The sequence below is a fragment of the Oncorhynchus kisutch genome, linkage group LG11 (assembly GCF_002021735.2).
Source record: "Oncorhynchus kisutch isolate 150728-3 linkage group LG11, Okis_V2, whole genome shotgun sequence".
Classification (NCBI taxonomy): domain Eukaryota; kingdom Metazoa; phylum Chordata; class Actinopteri; order Salmoniformes; family Salmonidae; genus Oncorhynchus; species Oncorhynchus kisutch.
This window is the reverse complement of record NC_034184.2, coordinates 65,300,506-65,322,867: the sequence shown is the minus strand read 5'-3', so window position 1 is coordinate 65,322,867 and position 22,362 is coordinate 65,300,506. Positions and strand designations below refer to the sequence as shown.

General features: G+C 48.0%; 1 protein-coding gene across 6 annotated transcripts in view; it reads left to right on the top strand.

The window, feature by feature from the left end:
- lg11h8orf34 (linkage group 11 C8orf34 homolog) overlaps window positions 1–22,362 on the top strand; it is a 153,779-nt gene that overhangs the window by 89,904 nt on the left and 41,513 nt on the right. For all 6 annotated transcript variants that reach the window (XM_031836113.1, XM_031836112.1, XM_031836114.1 and 3 more), the window contains exons 8-10: window positions 525–660; window positions 15,388–15,578; window positions 15,745–15,818. In XM_031836113.1, coding sequence (XP_031691973.1) covers window positions 525–660; window positions 15,388–15,578; window positions 15,745–15,818 — 401 coding nt within the window. The remainder of the gene's footprint in view (window positions 1–524; window positions 661–15,387; window positions 15,579–15,744; window positions 15,819–22,362) is intronic.

The following is a 22,362-nucleotide window of genomic DNA, read 5'->3' as shown; positions in this document are numbered from 1 at the left end:
GAAGGAGAGGGGATGACACTGGCGTGTCTAGTTCATATGGAGCTCTTTAGAGAGTCATGCAGACCGAGGACTGTTCTTATGAGGACACAGGGAGAGAACACACAGAGAAACTTCTCCCCTTCTCTCTGGTCAGGATGTGTGGTCTCTCTCTCATCATCTCTCCTTCAGGACTGGCTTCTCTGTCTCTTCTCCTTACAACCACCATCTATTTATTGGCTAATTGATGCAAGATAGTCTTGTCAGTCTATCGTCTCTTAGTGTGTGTGTGTGTGTGTGTGTTGGTTCATCCTTCCTCAGTTCTGGACGGCTGAGACGGCTAAGACAGATACAATGCATCTGTTGATGACTCAGTGACTATGATAAATGACTGTCCCTCTCCTTCTCTCCCTCTTTCCCCTCTCTCACTCTTTCCTTCTATTCCTCATCCCTCTTCCTCACTCCATCTCCCTGTACTTCACCCATTCTCTCTCTTCCCTGTCTCCCTCTCTCTCTCTCCTCTCGCCCTCTCTCCTCTCTCTCCATAGAGGACCTAGATGACCTGCGTATGGAGGGGGTAACAGGGCTGGCCCTGTCAGGAAGTAAGTTCAGTCAGGGTCGTAGTTCCTACCTCCCAGAGCCCCAGGCCAAGGTCACACTCAACATCTGCTCAAGGTGTGCAAGGTAAATATGTATCCCTTACTCTGACCTGGGGGTTACTTGGGCCTTACCTGTGCCAGTGTGTCTGTGTGTCTGTTTGGCAATTGGTTGTCTGTCTGCTCAGTTCCCTATCACTACACCTGTCTAGTTCCCTATCACTACACTAGCCCAGTTCCCTATCACTACACTAGCCCAGTTCCCTATCACTATACTAGTTCAGTTCCCTATCACTATACTAGCCCAGTTCCCTATCACTATACTAGCCCAGTTCCCTATCACTATACTAGTTCAGTTCCCTATCACTATACTAGTTCAGTTCCCTATCACTATACTAGCCCAGTTCCCTATCACTATACTAGTTCAGTTCCCTATCACTATACTAGTTCAGTTCCCTATCACTATACTAGTTCAGTTCCCTATCACTATACTAGCCCAGTTCCCTATCACTATACTAGCCCAGTTCCCTATCACTATACTAGCCCAGTTCCCTATCACTATACTAGCCCAGTTCCCTATCACTATACTAGCCCAGTTCCCTATCACTATACTAGCCCAGTTCCCTATCACTATACTAGCCCAGTTCCCTATCACTATACTAGTCTAGTTCCCTATCACTATACCAGCCCAGTTTTCTATCACTACACTAGTCCAGTTCCCTATCACTACACCTGTCTAGTTCCCTATCACTACACTAGCCCAGTTCCCTATCACTACACTAGCCCAGTTCCCTATCACTATACTAGTTCAGTTCCCTATCACTATACTAGCCCAGTTCCCTATCACTATACTAGCCCAGTTCCCTATCACTATACTAGTTCAGTTCCCTATCACTATACTAGTTCAGTTCCCTATCACTATACTAGTTCAGTTCCCTATCACTATACTAGCCCAGTTCCCTATCACTGTACTTGTTCAGTTCCCTATCACTATACTAGTCCAGTTCCCTATTACTATACTAGTCTAGTTCCCTATCACTATACCAGCCCAGTTTTCTATCACTACACTAATCCAGTTCCCTATCACTACACCTGTCTAGTTCCCTATCACTATACTAGTCCAGTTCCCTATCACTATACTAGCCTAGTTCCCTATCACTATACTAGCCTAGTTCCCTATCACTATACTAGCCTAGTTCCCTATCACTATACTAGCCTAGTTCCCTATCACCATACTAGTCCAGTTCCCTATCACTATACTAGTCCAGTTCTCTATTACTATACTAGCCTAGTTCCCTATCACTATACTAGCCTAGTTCCCTATCACTATACTAGCCTAGTTCCCTATCACCATACTAGTCCAGTTCCCTATCACTATACTAGTCCAGTTCTCTATTACTATTCTAGCCCGGTTAGCCAATGTGCGGGAGCACTGGTTGGTCAGCCCAATTGAGGTAGTATGTACATGAATGTATAGTTAAAGTGATTATGTATATATGATAAACAGAGAGTAGCAGCAGCGTAAAAAGAGGGGTTGGGAAGGGGGAACACAATGCAAATAGTCCGGATAGCCATTTGATTACCTGTTCAGGAGTCTTATGGCTTGGGTGTAAAAACTGTTGAGAAGCCTTTTTGTCCTAGACTTGGCACTCCGGTACCGCTTGCCATGCGGTAGTAGACAGTTGCAATGTTGCAGCTGTTGAACCTTTTGAGGATCTCAGGACCCATGCCAAATCTTTTATGTCTCCTGAGGGGGAACATGCTTTGTCGTGCCCTCATCACAACTGTCTTGGTGTGTTCAGACCATTCTAGTTTGTTGTTGATGTGGACACCAAGGAACTTGAAGCTCTCAACCTGCTCAACTACGGCCCCGTCGATGAGAATGGGGGCGTGCTCGGTGCTCCTTTTCCTGTAGTCCACAATCATCTCCTTAGTCTTGGTTACGTTGAGGGATAGGTTGTTATTCTGGCACCACACGGCCAGGTCTCTGACCTCCTCCCTATAGGCTGTCTCGTCGTTGTCGGTGATCAGGCCTACCACTGTTGTGTCGTCTGCAAACCTAATGATGGTGTTGGAGTCGTGCCTGGCCATGCAGTCGTGGGTGAACAGAGAGTACAGGAGTGGACTGAGCACACACCCCTGGGGAGCTCCGAGGTTGAGGATCAGCGTGGCAGATGTGTTGCTACCTCCCCTCACCACCTGGGGTCAGCCCGTCGGGAAGTCCGGGATCCAGTTGCAGAGGGAGGTGTTTAGTCCCAGAATCCTTAGCTTCGTGATGAGATTTGAGGGTACTATGGTGTTGAACACTGAGCTGAAGTCAATGAATAGCATTCTCACATAAGTGTTCCATTTGTCCAGGTGGGGAAGGGCAGTGTGGTGTGAAATAGAGATTGCATCATCTGTGGATTTGTTGGGGCGGTGTGCAAATTGGAGTGGGTCTAGGGTTTCTGGGATAATGGGATAATGGTGTTTATGTGAGCCATTACCAACCTTTCAATGCACTTCATGGCTACGGAATACACCTGCCAGTTGGTCAGCATATGCCCAGAGCACACGTCCTGGTAATCCGTCTGGCCCCGTAGCCTTGTGTATGTTCACCTGTTTAAAGGTGTTACTCACATCGGCTACGGAGAGCGTGATCACACAGTCGTCTGGAACAGCGGATGCTCTCATGCATGCCTCAGTGTTGCTTGCCTCGAAGCGAGCATAGAAGTGATTTAGCTTCTCTGGTAGACTCGTGTCATTGGGCAGTTCGCTCCTGTACTTCCTTTTGTGGTCTGTAATAGTTTGCAAGCCCTGCCACATAAGACGAGTGTCGGAGCTGGTGTAGTATGATATCACTATACTAGCCCAGTTCCCTATCACTATACTAGCCCAGTAGAAAGTCTTTATCTCCCTCCCCACTCATGCTAGGCTCCAGGGAAGCAGGTTTATTATTAGGATGGATAGGTTTCACAGGCACTTCTGGGAATCCCATTGAGACATGGTTGGGTCTAAAGCACACACTGTAAAGCTTTTGTTAGAGGTGAGAGCCAGCCTCTCTCTCTCTCTCTCTTTGCTACTTTCTCTCTCTCTCTCCTTCTCCACGCACATCTCTCTCTCACGCTCTGCTCCCGTTTGACCTCTGACCCCTGTCTTTACAGCCCCCTGTTCACAAGCATGTCTACTGAACACACTCCTCATACCACAGAACACAGTGTGTGTGTGGGTCTGTGTGTGCGTGTGTTTAAATAACCTCTGATATTACAGTCCCGTGCATCTGGAATGAAGCCGGTCTGGTCTGGGCCGTCTGTCCAAGGCATTTCCAGGCCAGTGATGTGTGATCTGTTTAGGGCCCTTCCCTTCCCTCCCATCCCTCACCATCTAAAACAACTAGAGCTCGTCAGCCAATAAACCTCTAGAGGATCTAGTGGTCAGGTTAAAGGAATTTGGCCGGAACAGAACAGACGGAGAGGGGGAGAAAGCAGATGTCGGACGTTTCACTGAGAGAGATATTTGCACAGAGCCAAAGCTAGCTCCAGATACGGCTACAACATCAGTGGATACGTCCCAAATGGCACCCTATTCCCTGGTCAAAAGTTGTGCACTATATAGGGAATAGGGTGCCATTTGGGATGCACACATTGTGATCCAGGAGCTGGCTTAGTCATTATAAGCCATAGATATAAACTATTGAACTTTAAACATTCAGGTGGTAAACAATCTGCCTACAAATTTTCTGATAACATTCAGTATCATGAGAAACCCATCTACCCATCTTAGACACGCATTACCAAACAGATAAGCGGCGTGGATGAATGAAAAATGAAAAGAACAAGAAAGAGGACTAAACCCAAATAGAGAGGGAAGGGGGAGGGGGGATGGAGGAGTGTGCCTGGCATCTGACCTGTCTAATACCCCATTATCTCAACCTGGCATCGGGCAGAGTCATGCCCGCTTGGGCCCTATTGCACCCAACACCCAGAAACATGAGCATAACATTGGGCTGGGAGGGAGGATAAACAGGAAACGTGCCGGAAGAGAAAACAAGTGATCTAAAAAATAAATAAAAATGATAAAGAGGTGATAATGGAGACCGGTATCAGCACAGGGCGGTCTTGTGACAACAAGCACATTTTGGAATGCACTTAAGATATGATATTCTGTTCTTGATCTGGAGGAATGTAGACTGTAGGTAAGTGCTGATACAAAGAGGAAGAGAGAGCGAGAGGGAGAGGGGGAGAAAGAAAGAGAGAGGGAGAGAAAGAAAGAAAGAAAGAGAGAGGAGAGAGAGGGAGAGGGAGAGGGGGAGAAAGAAAGAAAGAAAGAGAGAGAGGAGAGAGAGGGAGAGAAAGAGCGAGAGAGGGAGACAGTGGGTGTGTGACTGAGAGAGGGGGGGGGGGGGGTAAATTGGCTATCCCAATACTCAAAGGCTGGCAAGATGTCTTTCATATACATACTTCAGAGGAGGCTGGTGGGAGGACCTATAGGAGGATGGGCTCATTGTAATGACAGGAATGAATGGAACGGAGACAAACATGTGGTTTCCATGTGTTTGATGTGTTTGATACCATTCCATTTATTCCATTCCAGCCATTACAATGACCCCGTCCTCCTATGTTTCCCTCCACCAGTCTCTTCTAACTTAGTCTGGGAAGCCATCGAAGTGAAAAGACAAAAATACAAGACCACTATGCCAGCCGGGGAACAACAGCATGGAGGTGATTAATCTATAGTAACACCTCAGAGAGTTTTTATTAATTTACTGCAGCACTGTTAAATGCTGCCTGCGCCCCACCCAGTACTGTGTGTTACCAGTCACCTCCAGTCGAGCCTACCCAGAGGTGTATTCAACACCCATCTGTTCCAAGGCGTTACTTAGAGGAGGCAGATGTTACCAGGGACAGTGATAGACAACGAATATCATCCTTCCTTTCAATCCTTTTCTCAAAAGCGTGAGATTTCTTTATTTGATAGTTTTATAATGTTTTGGGCCCACCAGAGCTGCATGTCCCTGGCCCATAGATGTGGTTAGAGATGCCTGTACCTGGCCCATAGATGTGGTTAGAGATGCCCGTACCTGGCCCATAGATGTGGCTAGAGCTGCATGTCCCTGGCCCATAGATGTTGCTAGAGCTGCATGTCCCTGGCCCATAGATATTGCTAGAGCTGCATGTCCCTGGCCCATAGATGTGGCTAGAGCTGCATGTCCCTGGCCCATAGATGTGGCTAGAGCTGCATGCCCCTGGCCCATAGATGTGGCTAGAGCTGCATGCCCCTGGCCCATAGATGTGGCTAGAGCTGCATGTCCCTGGCCCATAGATGTGGCTAGAGCTGCATGCCCCTGCTGGGCCTTGCTCTGGCTGCAAATCTCCAGTGTTCACAAACTCATCCCAGACCCTGTCCCTAAGCACTGTGTGTATGTGTGTGCGCGTATGTGTGTCTGTGTGTCGTCACAGCCTGGGAGACCATCCGTGGGATATGTGGACTGGGAATAGGCCTTATTAGAATATTTGTTTTCGTATATGGAATGCTTTCAGGGAATTGTGAATGGTAGTCAGGCCCAAATGCAGAGGACCACATCATTCAAAGCAGGGATGGTGCATATCTGGCTTTTTATTATTTTTGAGAGCGAGAGAGAGGAACAGACAGAGGAGAGAGAGACAGACAGAGGAGAGAGAGACAGACAGAGGAGAGAGAGACAGACAGAGGAGAGAGACAGACAGAGGAGAGAGAGACAGACAGAGGAGAGAGAGACAGACAGAGGAGAGAGAGACAGACAGAGGAGAAGAGAGAGAGCAGACAGAGGAGAGAGAAGAGCAGACAGAGGAGAGAGAGACAGACAGAGGAGGAGAGAGCAGACAGAGGAGAGAGAGACAGACAGAGGAGAGAGAGACAGACAGAGGAGAGAGAGACAGAGGCAGAGAGAGAGACAGACAGAGGAGAGACAGACAGACAGAGGAGAGAGAGACAGACAGAGGAGAGAGAGACAGACAGGAGGAGAGAGAGACAGAGGAGAGAGAGACAGACAGGAGAGAGAGACAGACAGAGGAGAGAGAGAGACCGACAGAGGAGAGAGAGACAGACAGAGGAGAGAGAGACAGACAGAGGAGAGAGAGACAGACAGAGGAGAGAGAGACAGACAGAGGAGAGAGAGACAGAACAGAGGAGAGAGAGACAGACAGAGGAGAGAGAGACAGACAGAGGAGAGAGAGACAGACAGAGGAGAGAGACAGACAGAGGAGAGACGACAGACAGAGGAGAGAGAGACAGACAGAGGAGAGAGAGACAGACAGAGGAGAGAAGACAGAGAGGAGAGAGAGACAGACAGAGAGAGAGAGACAGACAGAGGAGAGAGAGACAGAGGAGAGAGAGAGACAGACAGGAGGAGAGAGACAGACAGAGGAGAGAGAGACAGACAGAGGAGAGAGAGACAGACAGAGGAGAGAGAGACAGACAGAGGAGAGAGACAGACAGAGGAGAGAGAGACAGACCAGAGGAGGAGAGACAGAAGGGAGAGAGAGACCAGACAGAGGAGAGAGAGACAGACAGAGGAGAGAGAGACAGACAGAGGAGAGAGAGACAGACAGAGGAGAGAGAGACAGACAGAGGAGAGAGAGACAGACAGAGGAGAGAGAGGACAGACAGAGGAGAGAGAGAGACAGGACAGAGGAGAGAGAGACAGACAGAGGAGAGAGAGACAGACAGAGGAGAGAGAGACAGACAGAGGAGAGAGAGAGAGACAGACAGAGGAGAGAGAGAGAGACAGACAGAGGAGAGAGAGAGAGACAGACAGAGGAGAGAGAGACAGACAGAGGAGAGAGAGACAGACAGAGGAGAGAGAGACAGGACAGAGGAGAGAGAGAGACAGGACAGAGGAGAGAGAGACAGACAGAGAGAGAGAGAGACAGACAGAGGAGAGAGAGACAGACAGAGGAGAGAGAGACAGACAGAGGAGAGAGAGAGAGACAGACAGAGGAGAGAGAGAGAGACAGACAGAGAGAGAGAGAGAGAGACAGACAGAGAGAGAGAGAGACAGACAGAGGAGAGAGAGACAGACAGAGGAGAGAGAGACAGACAGAGAGAGAGACAGAGGAGAGGAAGACAGACAGAGGCGAGAGAGACCGGACAGGAGAGAGGGGAAGAGAGACAGGACAGAGGCGAGGAGCGACCAGACAGCGGAGAGAGGACCAGGACAGAGGAGAGAGGAGGACAGACCAGAGTAGAGGAGAGAGAGGACAGACAGAGGAGAGAGAGAGAGAGGACGACAGAGGAGAGAGAGTGAGACAGGACAGGATGGAGCGAGAGGACAGACAGAGGAGAGAGAGAGAGACAGGACAGAGGAGAGCGAGAGCGACAGACAGAGGAGAGAGAGAGACAGGAAAGATGAGAGCGAGGAAGAGACAGACAGAGGAGAGAGAGACAGACAGAAGGAGCGAGAGGACAGACAGGAGAGATGAGCGACCGACCGAGCGCGAGAGACCAGACAGAGGAGAGAGAGAGAACAGACAGGAGGAGCGAGAGCGAGACAGACAGGAGAGAGAGAGACAGACCAGAGGAGAGAGAGAGAGACAGACAGAGGACTGAGAGAGAGAGCCAGACCAGAGGCGAGAGAGAGACAGGACAGAGGAGAGGAGAGAGCAGACAGCCAGAGGAGAGAGAGACCGGACCAGAGGCGAGCAGAGACAGACAGAGGAGAGAGAGACAGACAGAGGAGGAGGACAGACAGAGGAGAGAGAGACCAGACAGGAGAGAGAGGAGAGGAGGAGACAGACAGAGGAGAGAGAGAGAGACAGACGAGGAGAGAGAGAGAGACAGACAGAGGAGAGAGAGAGAGAGACAGACAGAGGAGAGAGAGAGAGAAGACAGAAGAGAGAGAGAGACAGACAGACAGAGGAGGAGAGAGACAGACAGAGGAAGAGAGAGACAGAGAGAGGAGAGAGAGACAGACAGGAGGAGAGAGAGAGAGACAGACGAGAGAGGAGACAGAGAGGAGAGACAGACAGAGGAGAGAGAGAGAGGAGGAGACAGCCAGAAGACAGAGGAGAGAGAGACAGACAGACAGACAGAGGGAGAGCGAGAGAGAGGACGACAGAGGAGAGAGAGAGACAACAGAGGGGAGAGAGAGACAGACAGAGGAGAGAGACAGACAGAGGAGAGAGAGACAGACAGGGAGGAGAGAGACAGACAGAGGAGGAGAGAGACAGACAGAGGAGAGAGAGAGACAGACAGAGGAGGAGAGAGAAGAGAGACGGACAGGACAGAGGAGAGAGAGAGAGACAGACAGAGGAGAGAGAGAGACGAGAGAGAGAGAGACAGACAGAGGAGAGAGAGAGAAACAGAGGACGAGAGAGGACAGACAGAGGAGAGGAGAGAGACAGACAGGAGGAGGAGAGAGATACAAACAGAGGAGAGAGAGACAGACAGAGGAGAGAGAGACAGACAGAGGAGAGAGAGACAGACAGAGGAGAGAGAGACAGACAGAGGGAGAGAGAGAGACAGGACAGAGGAGAGAGAGAAGGAGAGAGAGACAAACCGAGGAGAGAGAGACAGACAGAGGAGAGAGAGACAGACAGAGGAGAGAGAGAGAGACAGACAGAGGAGAGAGACAGAAGAGGAGAGAGACAGACAGAGGAGAGAGAGAGAGACAGACAGAGAAGAGAGGAGAGAGACAGACAGAGGAGAGAGAGAGAGACAGACCAGAGGAAGAGAGAGAGAGCGACGAGAGAGAGAGAGAGACAGACAGAGGAGAGAGAGAGAGACAGACAGAGGAGATAGAGACAGACAGAGGAGAGAGAGACAGACAGAGGAGAGAGAGACAGACAGAGGAGAGAGGAGACGAGACAGACAGAGGAGAGAGAGAGAGACAGACAGAGGAGAGAGAGAGAGACAGACAGAGGAGAGAGAGAGAGACAGACAGAGGAGAGAGAGAGAGACAGACAGAGGGAGAGAGAGAGACAACAGAGGAGAGAGAGACAAACAGAGGAGAGAGAGACAGACAGAGGAGAGAGAGACAGACAGAGGAGAGAGAGACAGACAGAGGAGAGAGAGACAGACAGAGGAGAGAGAGAGACAGACAGAGGAGAGAGAGACAGAACAGAGGAGAGAGAGAGAACAGAGGAGAGAGAGACAGACAGAGGAGAGAGAGACAGACAGAGGAGAGAGAGACAGACAGAGGAGAGAGAGACAGACAGAGGAGAGAGAGACAGAGGAGAGAGAGAGACAGACAGAGGAGAGAGAGACAGACCAGAGGAGAGAGAGACAGACAGAGGAGAGAGAGACAGACAGAGGAGAGAGAGACAGACAGAGGAGAGAGAGACAGACAGAGGAGAGAGAGGACAGACAGAGGAGAGAGAGGACAGACAGAGGAGAGAGAGACAGACAGAGGAGAGAGAGACAGACAGAGGAGAGAGAGACAGACAGAGGAGAGAGAGACAGACAGAGGAGAGAGAGAAGACAGAGTAGAGAGAGACAGACAGACAGAGGAGAGAGAGACAGACAGACAGAGGAGAGAGAGAGACAGACAGAGAGAGAGGAGGAAGACGAAGAGAGACAGACAGAGGGAGAGACAGACAGAGGAGAGAGAGACAGACAGAGGAGGAGAGCAGACAGACGGAGAGAGAGACAGCAGAGAGAGAGAGGAGACAGACAGAGGAGAGAGAGAGAGACAGACAGAGGAGAGAGAGAGAGACAGACAGAGGAGAGAGAGCAGAGACAGACAGAGGAGAGAGAGAGAGACAGACAGAGGATGAGAGAGACAGACAGAGGAGGAGGAGAGACAGACAGAGGAGGAGAGAAGACAGACAGAGGCGAGAGAGAAGACAGAGGACGAGAGAGACAGACAGAGGAGAGAGAGACAGACAGAGGAGAGAGAGACAGACAGAGGAGAGAGACAGACAGAGGAGAGAGAGAGAGACAGACAGAGGAGAGAGAGAGAGACAGACAGAGGAGAGAGAGAGAGACAGACAGAGGAGAGAGAGAAGACAGACAGAGGAGAGAGAGAGAGACAGACAGAGGAGAGAGAGAGGGACAGACAGAGGAGAGAGAGAGAGACAGACAGAGGAGAGAGAGAGAACAGAGGAGAGAGACAGACAGAGGAGAAGAGACAACAGAGGAAGAGAGACAACAGAGGAGGAGAGAGACAGACAGAGGAGAGAGAGACAGACAGAGGAGAGAGAGACAGACAGAGGAGAGAGAGACAGACAGAGGAGAGAGAGGACAGACAGAGGAGAGAGAGACAGACAGAGGAGAGAGACAGACAGAGACAGAGAGAGAGAGACAGACAGAGGAGAGAGAGACAGACAGAGGAGAGAGAGAGAGACAGACAGAGGAGAGAGAGAGAGACAGACAGAGGAGAGAGAGAGAGACCAGACAGAGGAGAGAGAGAGAGACAGGACAGAGGAGAGAGAGAGAGACAGACAGAGGAGAGAGAGAGAGACAGACAGAGGAGAGAGAGAGAGACAGACAGAGGAGAGAGAGAGAGACAGACAGAGGAGAGAGAGAGAGACAGACAGAGGAGAGAGAGACAGACAGAGGAGAGAGGAGACAGGACAGAGGAGAGAGAGACAGACAGAGGAGAGAGAGACAGACAGAGGAGAGAGAGACAGACAGAGGAGAGAGAGACAGACAGAGGAGAGAGAGACAGACAGAGGAGAGAGAGGACAGACAGAGGAGAGAGAGACAGACAGAGGAGAGAGAGACAGACAGACAGACAGAGGAGAGAGAGAGAGACAGACAGAGGAGAGAGAGAGAAACAGAGGAGAGAGAGACAGAGAGAGACAGACAGAGGAGAGAGAGACAGACAGAGGAGAGAGACAGACAGAGGAGAGAGAGACAGACAGAGGAGAGAGAGACAGACAGAGGAGAGAGAGAGAGAGAGACAGACAGAGGAGAGAGAGAGAGACAGACAGAGGAGAGAGAGAGAGACAGACAGAGGAGAGAGAGAGAAACAGAGGAGAGAGAGACAGACAGAGGAGAGAGAGACAGACAGAGGAGAGAGAGACAGACAGAGGAGAGAGAGACAGACAGAGGAGAGAGAGACAGACAGAGGAGAGAGAGACAGACAGAGGAGAGAGAGACAGACAGAGGAGGAGAGAGACAAACAGAGGAGAGAGAGACAGACAGAGGAGAGAAGAGAGAGAGACAGACAGAGGAGAGAGAGACAGACAGAGGAGAGAGAGACAGACAGAGGAGAGAGAGAGAGACAGACAGAGGAGACGAGGAGAGACAGACAGAGGAGAGAGAGAGAGACAGACAGAGGAGAGAGAGAGAGAGCAGAGAGAGGAGAGAGAGAGACAGACAGAGAGAGAGGAGAAGAGAGACAGAGGAGAGAGAGAGAGACAGACAGAGGAGAGAGAGACAGACAGAGGATGAGAGAGACAGACAGAGAGAGAGAGACAGACAGAGGAGAGAGAGAGAGACAGACAGAGGAGAGAGAGAGAGACAGACAGAGGAGAGAGAGAGAGACAGACCGAGGAGAGAGAGAGAGACAGACAGAGGAGAGAGAGAGAGACAGACAGAGGAGAGAGAGAGAGACAAACAGAGGAGAGAGAGACAAACAGAGGAGAGAGAGACAAACAGAGGAGAGAGAGAGCAGACAGAGGAGAGAGAGGACAGACAGAGGAGAGAGAGACAGACAGAGGAGAGAGAGACAGACAGAGGAGAGAGAGGACAGACAGAGGGAGAGAGAGACAAACAGAGAGAGGAAGACAGAGGAGAGCGAGAGACAGACAGAGGAGAGAGAGAGACAGAGGAGAAGGAAGAGAGAGAAGACAGAGGAGAGAGAGACAGACAGACAGAGGAGAGAGAGAGAGACAGACAGAGGAGAGAGAGAGAGACAGACAGAGGAGAGAGAGAGAGAGACAGACAGAGGAGAGAGGGTCAGATGAGAGAGGGTCAGATGAGAGAGGGTCAGATGAGAGAGATTTGTTCATTTCAAAAGTTATCTTCCATTCTTACAATAATCCCTTAGGTACAAAGTGGTGGTGGCTGTGGAGGAATGCCACACCATAAGTTGTTGTCATGCTGTGTTGTTACCATGCTGCGTTTTCATGTGTTGCTGCTATGTTGTTGTCTTAGGTGTCTCTTTATGTAGTGTTGTGGTGTCTCTCTTGTTGTGATGTGTGTTTTGTCCTATATTTTTATTTTTAATCTCAGCCCCCGTCCCCGCAAGGAGGCCTTTTGCCTTTTGGTAGGCCTTCATTGTATATAAGAATTTGTTCTTAGCTGACTTGCCTAGTTAAATAAAGGTTAAATAAAATACATGTATTTTGTCTCCAGTTAATGGCTTCCTCTGATTACATGGAAAATAGCATGCAACTAAAAGAATGTGTAACTAAAGCAGTGTGCAATTAAATGATATATAGTATCAGTCAACTAAATATATACTGTTCAAACATAAATACCATGAGTACAGATGATATGAAACTGTTTATAGGAGAAGAAGGAAACACTGAGGGAATCAAAAGTGGTGTGTTCCAAATGGCACCCTATGCCCTACATAGTGCACTACCTCTAACCAGAGCCTTAATGGGGAATAGGGTGCCATTTGGGATACAGAAATGTCATCTAACATTATTTTATCCGAACCGCTACGTCCAACCACAAAGCGAAGGCCAGAGTGTTCAGCTTGCGTTCCTGTTAGAAAACTGTTTGTCTTTCAGACACAGTGTGCTGCTCTTTGTCCAATCTCTGAGAGTGTTACATCTTTGACGTGAGGAGAAAGGCAGAAGCCACAACTTTTGGACAAGGCTCTCATCCCACTCCAAGCAGATAGGGCTGGTACTGGTAGGCCTATAGATATGCCAAAGATAGGATTTGTACTGGTAGGCATATATGGGCTCAAAGCTGGACATGACAATGAACAGTTATGATTACGAACAGATGGGATATGATAGTGGACCTGACAGTCTTGTCAGGGGTGTGAAGCACCAGTAGACAGACGGAATTTGGGTTTAAAAGGATGGTATTTATTTGCAGGTACATCATCAGACGTTGACCAAAATAACAAAGGGCCAGTTCACTGAAGCTGCTGGCTTCTAAGGCAGAGTGCCTTAAAACTAGGCAGAGTGCCTTAAAACTAGGCAGAGTGCCTTAAAACTAGGCAGAGTGCCTTAAAACTAGGCAGAGTGCCTTAAAACTAGGCAGAGTGCCTTCAAACTAGGCAGAGTGCCTTCAAACTAGGCAGAGTGCCTTCAAACTAGGCAGAATGCCTTCAAACTAGGCAGAGTGCCTTCAAACTAGGCAGAGTGAACAGATTCAAAACCCAGCCCTAAAACTGTGATACGGGTAATCCAAAATGTCATCAATTAACATGAATATCTCAGTCAATAATCAATACTTTTAACTGGTTTAAATATCAATGGCTAATAATATTTAGATAAATATTGCCAACATTGAACTGATAAAGATTAGGAAAACACACCTCAACATACTGCATAGTAATTTCTGAGCATGCTCAGTCCTCACAGCTACTGGCTAACTAGTTTCCACAACAATCCGCAGTGGTGAATATTGAAGGTCAGTGATAAAATGGAACTTGAATTCTAAATAGACAATATTTAACATTTCTACTAGTGTGTTATCATTTATATAACAAACCCAATGCATGTTTGAAAGCTTCTAGCAACAGGAATGGGCTTGTCGACGTGAACAACTGACACAAACATTAACAAACAGGGGCGCAACTTTGGTTTTAGAAGTGTGGGGGGGGGGGGGGACATAATATCTATATATTTTTTATCCAACCGGCTAAACACTCCAAACAGCCTACCCCACCTCTCAGAGACGTCTGCATGGTCCTAAATCACACCGTTGCCTTGTTTTGTATCACATTCCCAGGATAAAAGTGGAGGGGACAAAATGCGCGGGGGGCGGGGGGGGGGGGGGGCATGCCCATCCCCGGTAAAAGTTATGCCCCTGTTAACAAACATTTTGCAAACTGTGTTTGGCTCCAAAACTGAGCAAAATGAACTCTAGGCTGCACCATCTTATACTTCAGCTATACATGTTTGGCTTGGGCATAGTTCTGCCTCTACAGATTCTATCTCACTGTAGTTGTGATGAGTGGATGGATATGAATTCCTAAACTGGTCTGCTATGTTAGTGTGTCTGGAGGTACCTTCCCTGATGCATGTCCACATCCCGATGAATTCCCCTGATGTAGATTAGACAAGTGAAGCCTATCTGTTCCGCTCTGTCTCATCACCTCTCACTGATAGATTCCCACTGTCCTCTCATAGAAGAGGCGCCTGATTTATTAAGCATATCAGAGTAGAATACTGATCTAGGATCAGTTTAGTCATTTAGATCAGAGTGAAAAATATTACATGGACAGAGGGGGGCCACCTGATCCTAGATGTGCACTTGTAGTTTGATATGCTGATGAATACAGATGTTTAGTGTGTAGAGGAACAGATACAGTACTGGACTACTGTAGTGTGCATACTGTGCTGTTCCCAGTGGAAATTGGAAGTCTATGGAGCGTTTTGGTTGGTTGGTGTGTGTGTGTGTTTAGTGGTTGTGACGTGAATTGTTTGTGTGCTGTGTTAACACTAGCTATAGAGCTAGGGAAGTACATGCCTTGTGTCGTGTGTTAAGTGTTCAGCGTTTGACCCACTGTAATTGAAGAATGTGTCATCGGTGTTGTGCCTTCGAAGGCTCCAAACCGACTTCGGGTGAATGCTGCTCGTCTGAAAGCTAGTGGATGTTTAGCGTAAAGTGTGCACAGTGTGTGCACACAATGTGTGAAGTGTGATGATTTGTGTGAGTTGTTTTGACATGTGGTTCAGCCTGTAGTCGTCGAGTGCGTTATCTAAGTTCGGTTTTGTCTCTACAGGCTGCAGGGGGACAGTCTGTCAGATGCCAGTAGACCAGAAGAGGACCAGCACCATGGACCCTCCCAGCATGGATCACCTCAACATGGATCGTCTCATCCCCTGCTCCCAGAGCATGCTGCTGTCAACATGCCTGATGGAAATGGGCCTCGTGGACCCCCCCATCACTTACAACCTGTGCCTGATATCTCCTGTAAGTTAATAGTACACAATGTATGCATCCCAAATCACGCACAGTGCACTATTAGGATGCCGCTAATAGGACCTACCCAGTATATCCTCTTGTCAGCTCTCGATACGTCAAATATGGCATTACTCTTACTCTTTCTTTCTGTGTGTTTGTGGGTTGTCTGGAGTAGGTTGTTTTCCCGGGGTGGACACAGCGCCAGTACGAGACCAGGAATGCGAGAATGTGTCTCAGGTCTCTTTCCCAGTAAGTGTTTTCCATCGTTCTGTCCCTCCCCCTCTTCTTCCCACCATCTGTCACCAAACAATCCAGCTCACCTTACCTCATCAATTATCACCCCCCCTCAACCTGTTTTGTAAGACTGAGCGCTAGACCCGTCTCAATAACCCTGCTATTAGGCGAAGGCCAGGCTTTAACCATCCATCTTTACAGGCCACGGCAGTTTACACAATGGACAATATAACTGATACAGCGGAACAAGTGATACATCTAATTAGACTTTCCCTTCATATCACTTTACAATAGTTTCCCTAAATGTCACTTTACGATAGTTTCAGGGCTTTTTCTGCCATTTGTCTGTTAAAAGGATGAGTTTCGGTTTTAATCCGTTTCTATGTATCTGTAACTACCGACCAGAGATGGGGCTATTTAGAATCATGATACTCTTGCCCCACATAAAGGGCTAGTAAAGAGACATTCACTATTGTTCTGCGTACTGGTTTGCGTGACAACTGTGGAGATCATGGAGGTTTATAAGGTGCTCTACAGATGTAGCTACAGGCAAAAGGGTAGACGAAATGACACATTCAATTCATTATTGTTCATTGGCTGGCTTTCGTGATAACTCCACCTGCTAAGGGAGTTCATAGAGGGATTTGGAGCCCCAAAAAGCACTCTATGCACTATATACCCCCCCCACCTCCATGGGCCCTAGTCAAAAGTACTACACTATAAAGGGAATAGGGTGCTATTTGGGATGCAGACCTGGTGCTGCATTGATGTAGCCATCTGACAGCTAACTAACTAACACATGACAGATTGAGTGTGGCGGTGCCACAGACACTCACATGCTGTTAATAAAGCAGTCTGTGTATGCAGACGCCGATACCTTGATGCTTAATTATCCACACCAAGTGTTGGAAAAGCCTTTAACAGCTTTTTTTGGTAGAAATAAAAGGGATTTGGAGCTGCACCTCGTTGTGTGTGTGTGTGTGTGTGTGTGTGTGTGCGCACCAGATGGGCGGAGGCTCCAGACTAACTGGCAGCAGGACTGGTGTGAGACAATATTCAATCAAAGCGGTAACCGGGTCGACGTTGATGGGGTAAATGGCAAAATAGCATTCTCTCAATGCTGCTAGAAAGAATATCTGATATCTTCATTGTTCAACTCAATTAATAATGATAATAACTCAGGGGATGGGGGTGCTTATATTTGTCCGGATACACACTTGTGGGTGTGTCTTGTACAAGTGTGTCATGGAAATGTGTTTCTGGTATATTCCAACTCCTCCTGAGAAAGCCACAGGGAGTGGGGTCACGATTATCCAGCAACCCTGGAGTAATTGGGGCGAAGTGCCTTGCTTAAGAGGACAGTAACAGATTTATTTCATTGTCGGCTCACGGATTCAAACCAGTGTCCTTTCAGTTACTGGCCCAACACTCTAACCTCGAGGCTACCAGCGACCCCCAATTGTGTCGGATTGCATTACAGGGAACCAACTGCATCCTCGGCGATCCAGCTCCCTACACTCTGCAGTCCATGGGTCACAGCACTGACACACAAGTAACTCAGGATTTTGTCTGTCTTCACCACTGTACAGTACAGCACATGTACTCTCCATTGCTCTCCTCACACGGTCTCCATAGGTTCGAGCGGTTGGCAGTGTTCAGAGCAAGCTTTTAATATTCTAATGTTTCCCATATGGAAACACCAAGTGTGAATGTCTCTCTCCCGCCACCTACTGCTGTTTTTAAAGCCTACTATTCAACCCAAATGGCACCCTATTCCCTACATAGTGCACTACTTTTGACCAGAGCCCTATGGGCCCTGGTCGAAAGTAGTGCACTGCATACGGAATTGGGTGCCATTTGGAACTCAACCCAAATGTGGTTGTTTTCCTCTTTAATGGCTTATTTTGGGCCCTTTTTGAAAGGCTAATGTAATTTGTCTTCCTAATAGTGTATTTGTTTAACTGGGCCTGCAGGGCTCTGGTGCCCTGAGGAGCTAACAAGCTATGGGAAACAACATGTAATACTTGAATGAGTTCTGTTGAGTCACTTCTTGGGACAAACAATGGTTACTGTCATACAATGGCCGAGCTCTCTGTCTGTCTATCTACTGTATCTATCTCCACTCACTGCCTTTCCTATGGTTCACTGCGTGCGTCCCAAATGGGACCCTACTCCCTATGTTGGGCACTCCTTTTAACCATGGCCCATAGAGGTCTGGTGAAAAGTAATGCACTAGTATGAAGGGAATTTGGTGCCATTTGGGAGGCAATCATGGGACACAGACAAGGGATGTTCTGTATAGAAGTTTGATTTCAGTTAATACGGCATTTTATAGTGGCTTCCTGTTTGTCCCCAGGTAAAAGATATCTTGTATTTCATACAGTCCAGCATTGAGCCATAAAGCAAAGCAGACTTGGATAGCTGAACACACACCACACGTATGTGTACACAACTGAAATGTGTCTTCCACATTTAACCCAACACCTCTGAATCAGAGAGGTGCGGGGGGGGGGGGGGGGGGTCCATGACATCGGCGCCCGGGGAGCAGTTGTTGTTGGGGGTTAACTGCCTTGCTCAAGGGCAGAACGGCAGAAAGCAGAACGCTGTTGATGATTAACATTAATGCTGCTGCAACAGCATTAGGTCTACCATCTAGCTGTGCCAGCTTCTCTAGGTGATAATTGACTCATAAAGGTTATGTTCCTAAAGCAACAGCCGGAGTAATTTCCCAAGAATTTCTGCTCAATTTCCTTCATAAGTGTCAAGCACTATGTTTAATCAAACCTAGCCCTTCGACTGGGTGTTACCGTCGTCAAGATTTTTCTAAATGTTTACATTTTACAAGCAACAAGAACAAGATAATTAGCATGATGCAATGCTATGTGTATGTTTCAGGGCAGGAATGTGATGGTTTATGTTTCCAGGGCCATTTGGATGTAGTTCAGCTGATATATTGCAGGGCCTCTATTCCTAAGTGTGTGTGTGTGTGTGTGTGTGTGTGTGTGTGCGCGCGCGTGTGTGTGTGTGTGACCTCTCTCGTCTCTTCCTGGGTCTTTAGTATTTGGCACTGGCCACCTCTCCACTTTATCAATGGAGCCAGCATGCTCCCACACCTCTATGGTAATATATTATACACCTGATTATTGGCAGACCCAATCTCAATGTTTTATACTCCAGGGAGGTGTCATAAATGGCACCCTAATCCATATATAGTGCACAACTTTTGACCAGAGCCCATTGGGCCCTGGTCAAAAAGTAGTGCACTGCAAAGGGAATAGGTTGCCATTGGGGACGTAACCTAGGTAACCCAATAGCTGTTATATTCCCCTACAAAAGTCTCTAGTATTTCCAGACTTTCCATATTAGTGGTTTCCTTTCATGTGGTCTTGGTGCTCCACGTTCACAATGATTGTCTCAATACAAAAAGTGAGTTTAGAAAACAGCTATCCTGAAGAACTGTGGGAGCTCCTGCATTGCCTTGTGTCCAGTCTCCCTGGTTCCTCTAGGCTGGGACTGTTTCATTCTGGTCCTGGAGGGCCAAAACACTTCTGGTTTTCATGCTCTGCTTATGCACATTGACTGATTCAGACTGGGGACACCAGGTGAGTGCAATTACCTAGCAGACAGAAACAGAAACCAGAAGTTATTGCCTCCCTCAGGCCCCGAAATCGAACCGCCCAGGACCAATACCTTAAACTAATCTGGTCTGTGACCACCACTGCCTTTCCCCCCATTGTACCCTCAAGACTAGGGCTCTATCTCAATTCATCTTTCCGTGATTTCTTGCATCCTATTTCCTCAACGCCTTCTCAACTGTAATGGAGGAGGTCCTTCCCCTCAGACCTTCTTCTCCAATGTGTTTTGAGAAGAAGGCGAGTAACCGAAGAAAGGTGAATTGTGAAAGAGCCCCGGTAGGGCCTACAGCCGACACTTCTGTGCCACCTCCGTAGTTGCTGTTAACATGATACCTGGCTCACCTGCCATTGGCCAAACAAACAAACATGCGTGTCTAGGCCCAGTCATGGCCTGCTGCATCCACCTCATCCTCTTTGCCTTTTCCATCCCTTTCTTTCTCTCTCTCTTACCAAAACACACCAGTCAAATCAAATCAAATGTATTTATATAGCCCTTCGTACATCAGCTGATATCTCAAAGTGCTGTACAGAAACCCAGCCTAAAACCCCAAACAGCAAGCAATGCAGGTGTAGAAGCACGGTGGCTAGGAAAAACTCCCTAGAAAGGCCAAAACCTAGGAAGAAACCTAGAGAGGAACCAGGCTATGTGGGGTGGCCAGTCCTCTTCTGGCTGTGCCGGGTGGAGATTATAACAGAACATGGCCAAGATGTTCAAATGTTCATAAATGATCAGCATGTTCGAATAATAAGAAGGCAGAACAGTTGAAACTGGAGCAGCAGCACGGCCAGGTGGACTGGGGACAGCAAGGAGTCATCATGTCAGGTAATCCTGGGGCATGGTCCTAGGGCTCAGGTCCTCCGAGAGAGAGAAGGAGAGAATTAGAGAACGCACACTTAGATTCACACAGGACACCGAATAGGACAGGAGAAGTACTCCAGATATAACAAACTAACCCTAGCCCCCCGACACATAAACTACTGCAGCATAAATACTGGAGGCTGAGACAGGAGGGGTCAGGAGACACTGTGGACCCATCCTAGGACACTCCAGTCCCACCAGATCAGACCCGGCGCGCACACTCGCGCTCACTTGCACACACACACACACACACACACACACACACCCTTACATGCAAAGCCACCATCAGCCAGGAGTCATAACTAATGCCTTATTTAAATTTAGCCCAAACCCCCGGCTGCTTGGGGTTTTCATTTGTTAGAACAAACAATAGCAAATTACTCACCTCCAATGGACCCGAGAAACAAAGAGCCTGGAGAGCTGGGAGTGAGGAGAGATCGCACTGCTGTGGTTTCTACTAAATATAGTCTACTAATTCAACTTTAAGAGAAACAGTCTGTTTGTCGGCAATTGATTGCTTGTGACTGCATGCAGAGCAGAGCTAGAACCCAAGCCGCTCGCTTGCTCTCCCGCACCGCACTCCGTATTAGAAAAGAAAGGCTGACTCTTTGAACTTTCGTGAGCGTGAGTTTTTTTTCCTTCCTTCGAGTTTTCAGTTTTCACTCTTCATGGGCCAACGTTCAGTCAAACTTGCCATGCAGTAATCCCACACAGCAAGGTTAATCCCACACAGCAAGGAGATTTATCAGAAGTAACACTGTTGAAGCTAATATTTATCACTATGGCACATTGAGTGTTTCCTGCGTAGGTTAAGAGCAAGCAGCCATATAAATGCTATTGTAATGTAGTTGGTTGCAAAACACATACTGTCAATATTAATAACATTAATTCTGAAGTGTATGTATTTAATAAAACCTTAGCTAACATCCACCACAATCCATGTCTCAGTTGTCTCTTTATTTAACCCCCTTTTATTTGACCTTTAACTGACTTGCCTAGTAAAATAAGAACAAATTCTTATTTTCAATGACGGCCTAGGAACAGTGGGTTAACTGCCTGTTCAGGGGCAGAACGACAGATTTGTACCTTGTCAGCTCGGGGATTTGAACTCGCAACCTTTCGGTTACTAGTCCAACGCTCTAACCACTAGGCTACCCTGCCGCCCCATCATCCACACTGGGAAAGAGCAGGTGTTCTTTATGTTTTGTATACTCCGTGTACATCAATACAAAAAAAGATCATGTGAATACAAAACAGATACCCAGAATTAATTTGCAATAAAAAACGATTTTATCCATTGCATCCGTGGACACCCACTCCATCATCCTTCAGCTAACCTATCACAACCCTAAGCCGACAGACACATACACACACTCCATCATCCTCCCTCTAACCCAACCCTAACCCCACAGCTACAGGAGGATATTAATAATATGTGGTCTAACGCTTCAGATAATACATTCCTGTTGTCTTGGCAATGGCTATGGACTCACCTAGCCTGCATCCCAAATGACACCCAATTGATTGCCTATATAGTGCACTACGCTTCACCTGAGCCCAATTGTAGTAGTAATATGTAGGGGATAGGGTGCCAATTGTGACACGGACTAACGTAGAATGTGGTCTGTTCAGCTCCCAGGCACACAGACCCAATGACACGACTGATTCAGAGCAGCCAACAGCAAACAGGATATTGACAATAACACAATTACACTCCTGATTCAAGCCTCTCCTTTCTCCTTTCTTCTCCTTTTCTCTCTCTTCTGTTTCCTCTCCTCTTCTCCCCTCTCCTTTCCTTTCCTCTTCTCCCCTCTCCTCTTCTCCCCTCTCCTTTCCTTTCCTCTTCTCCCCTCTCCTCTTCTCTCCTCTCTCTTCCCTTCCCTTCCCTCTCCTTTCCTCTACTCTCCTCTTCCCCCCTCTCTCTTCTGTTTCCTCTCCTTTCCTCTACTCCCCTCTCCTCTTCCCCCCTCTCTCTTCCGTTTCCTCTCCTTTCCTCTACTCCCCTCTCCTCTTCTCCCCTCTCTCTTCCGTTTCCTCTCCTTTCCTCTACTCCCCTCTCCTCTTC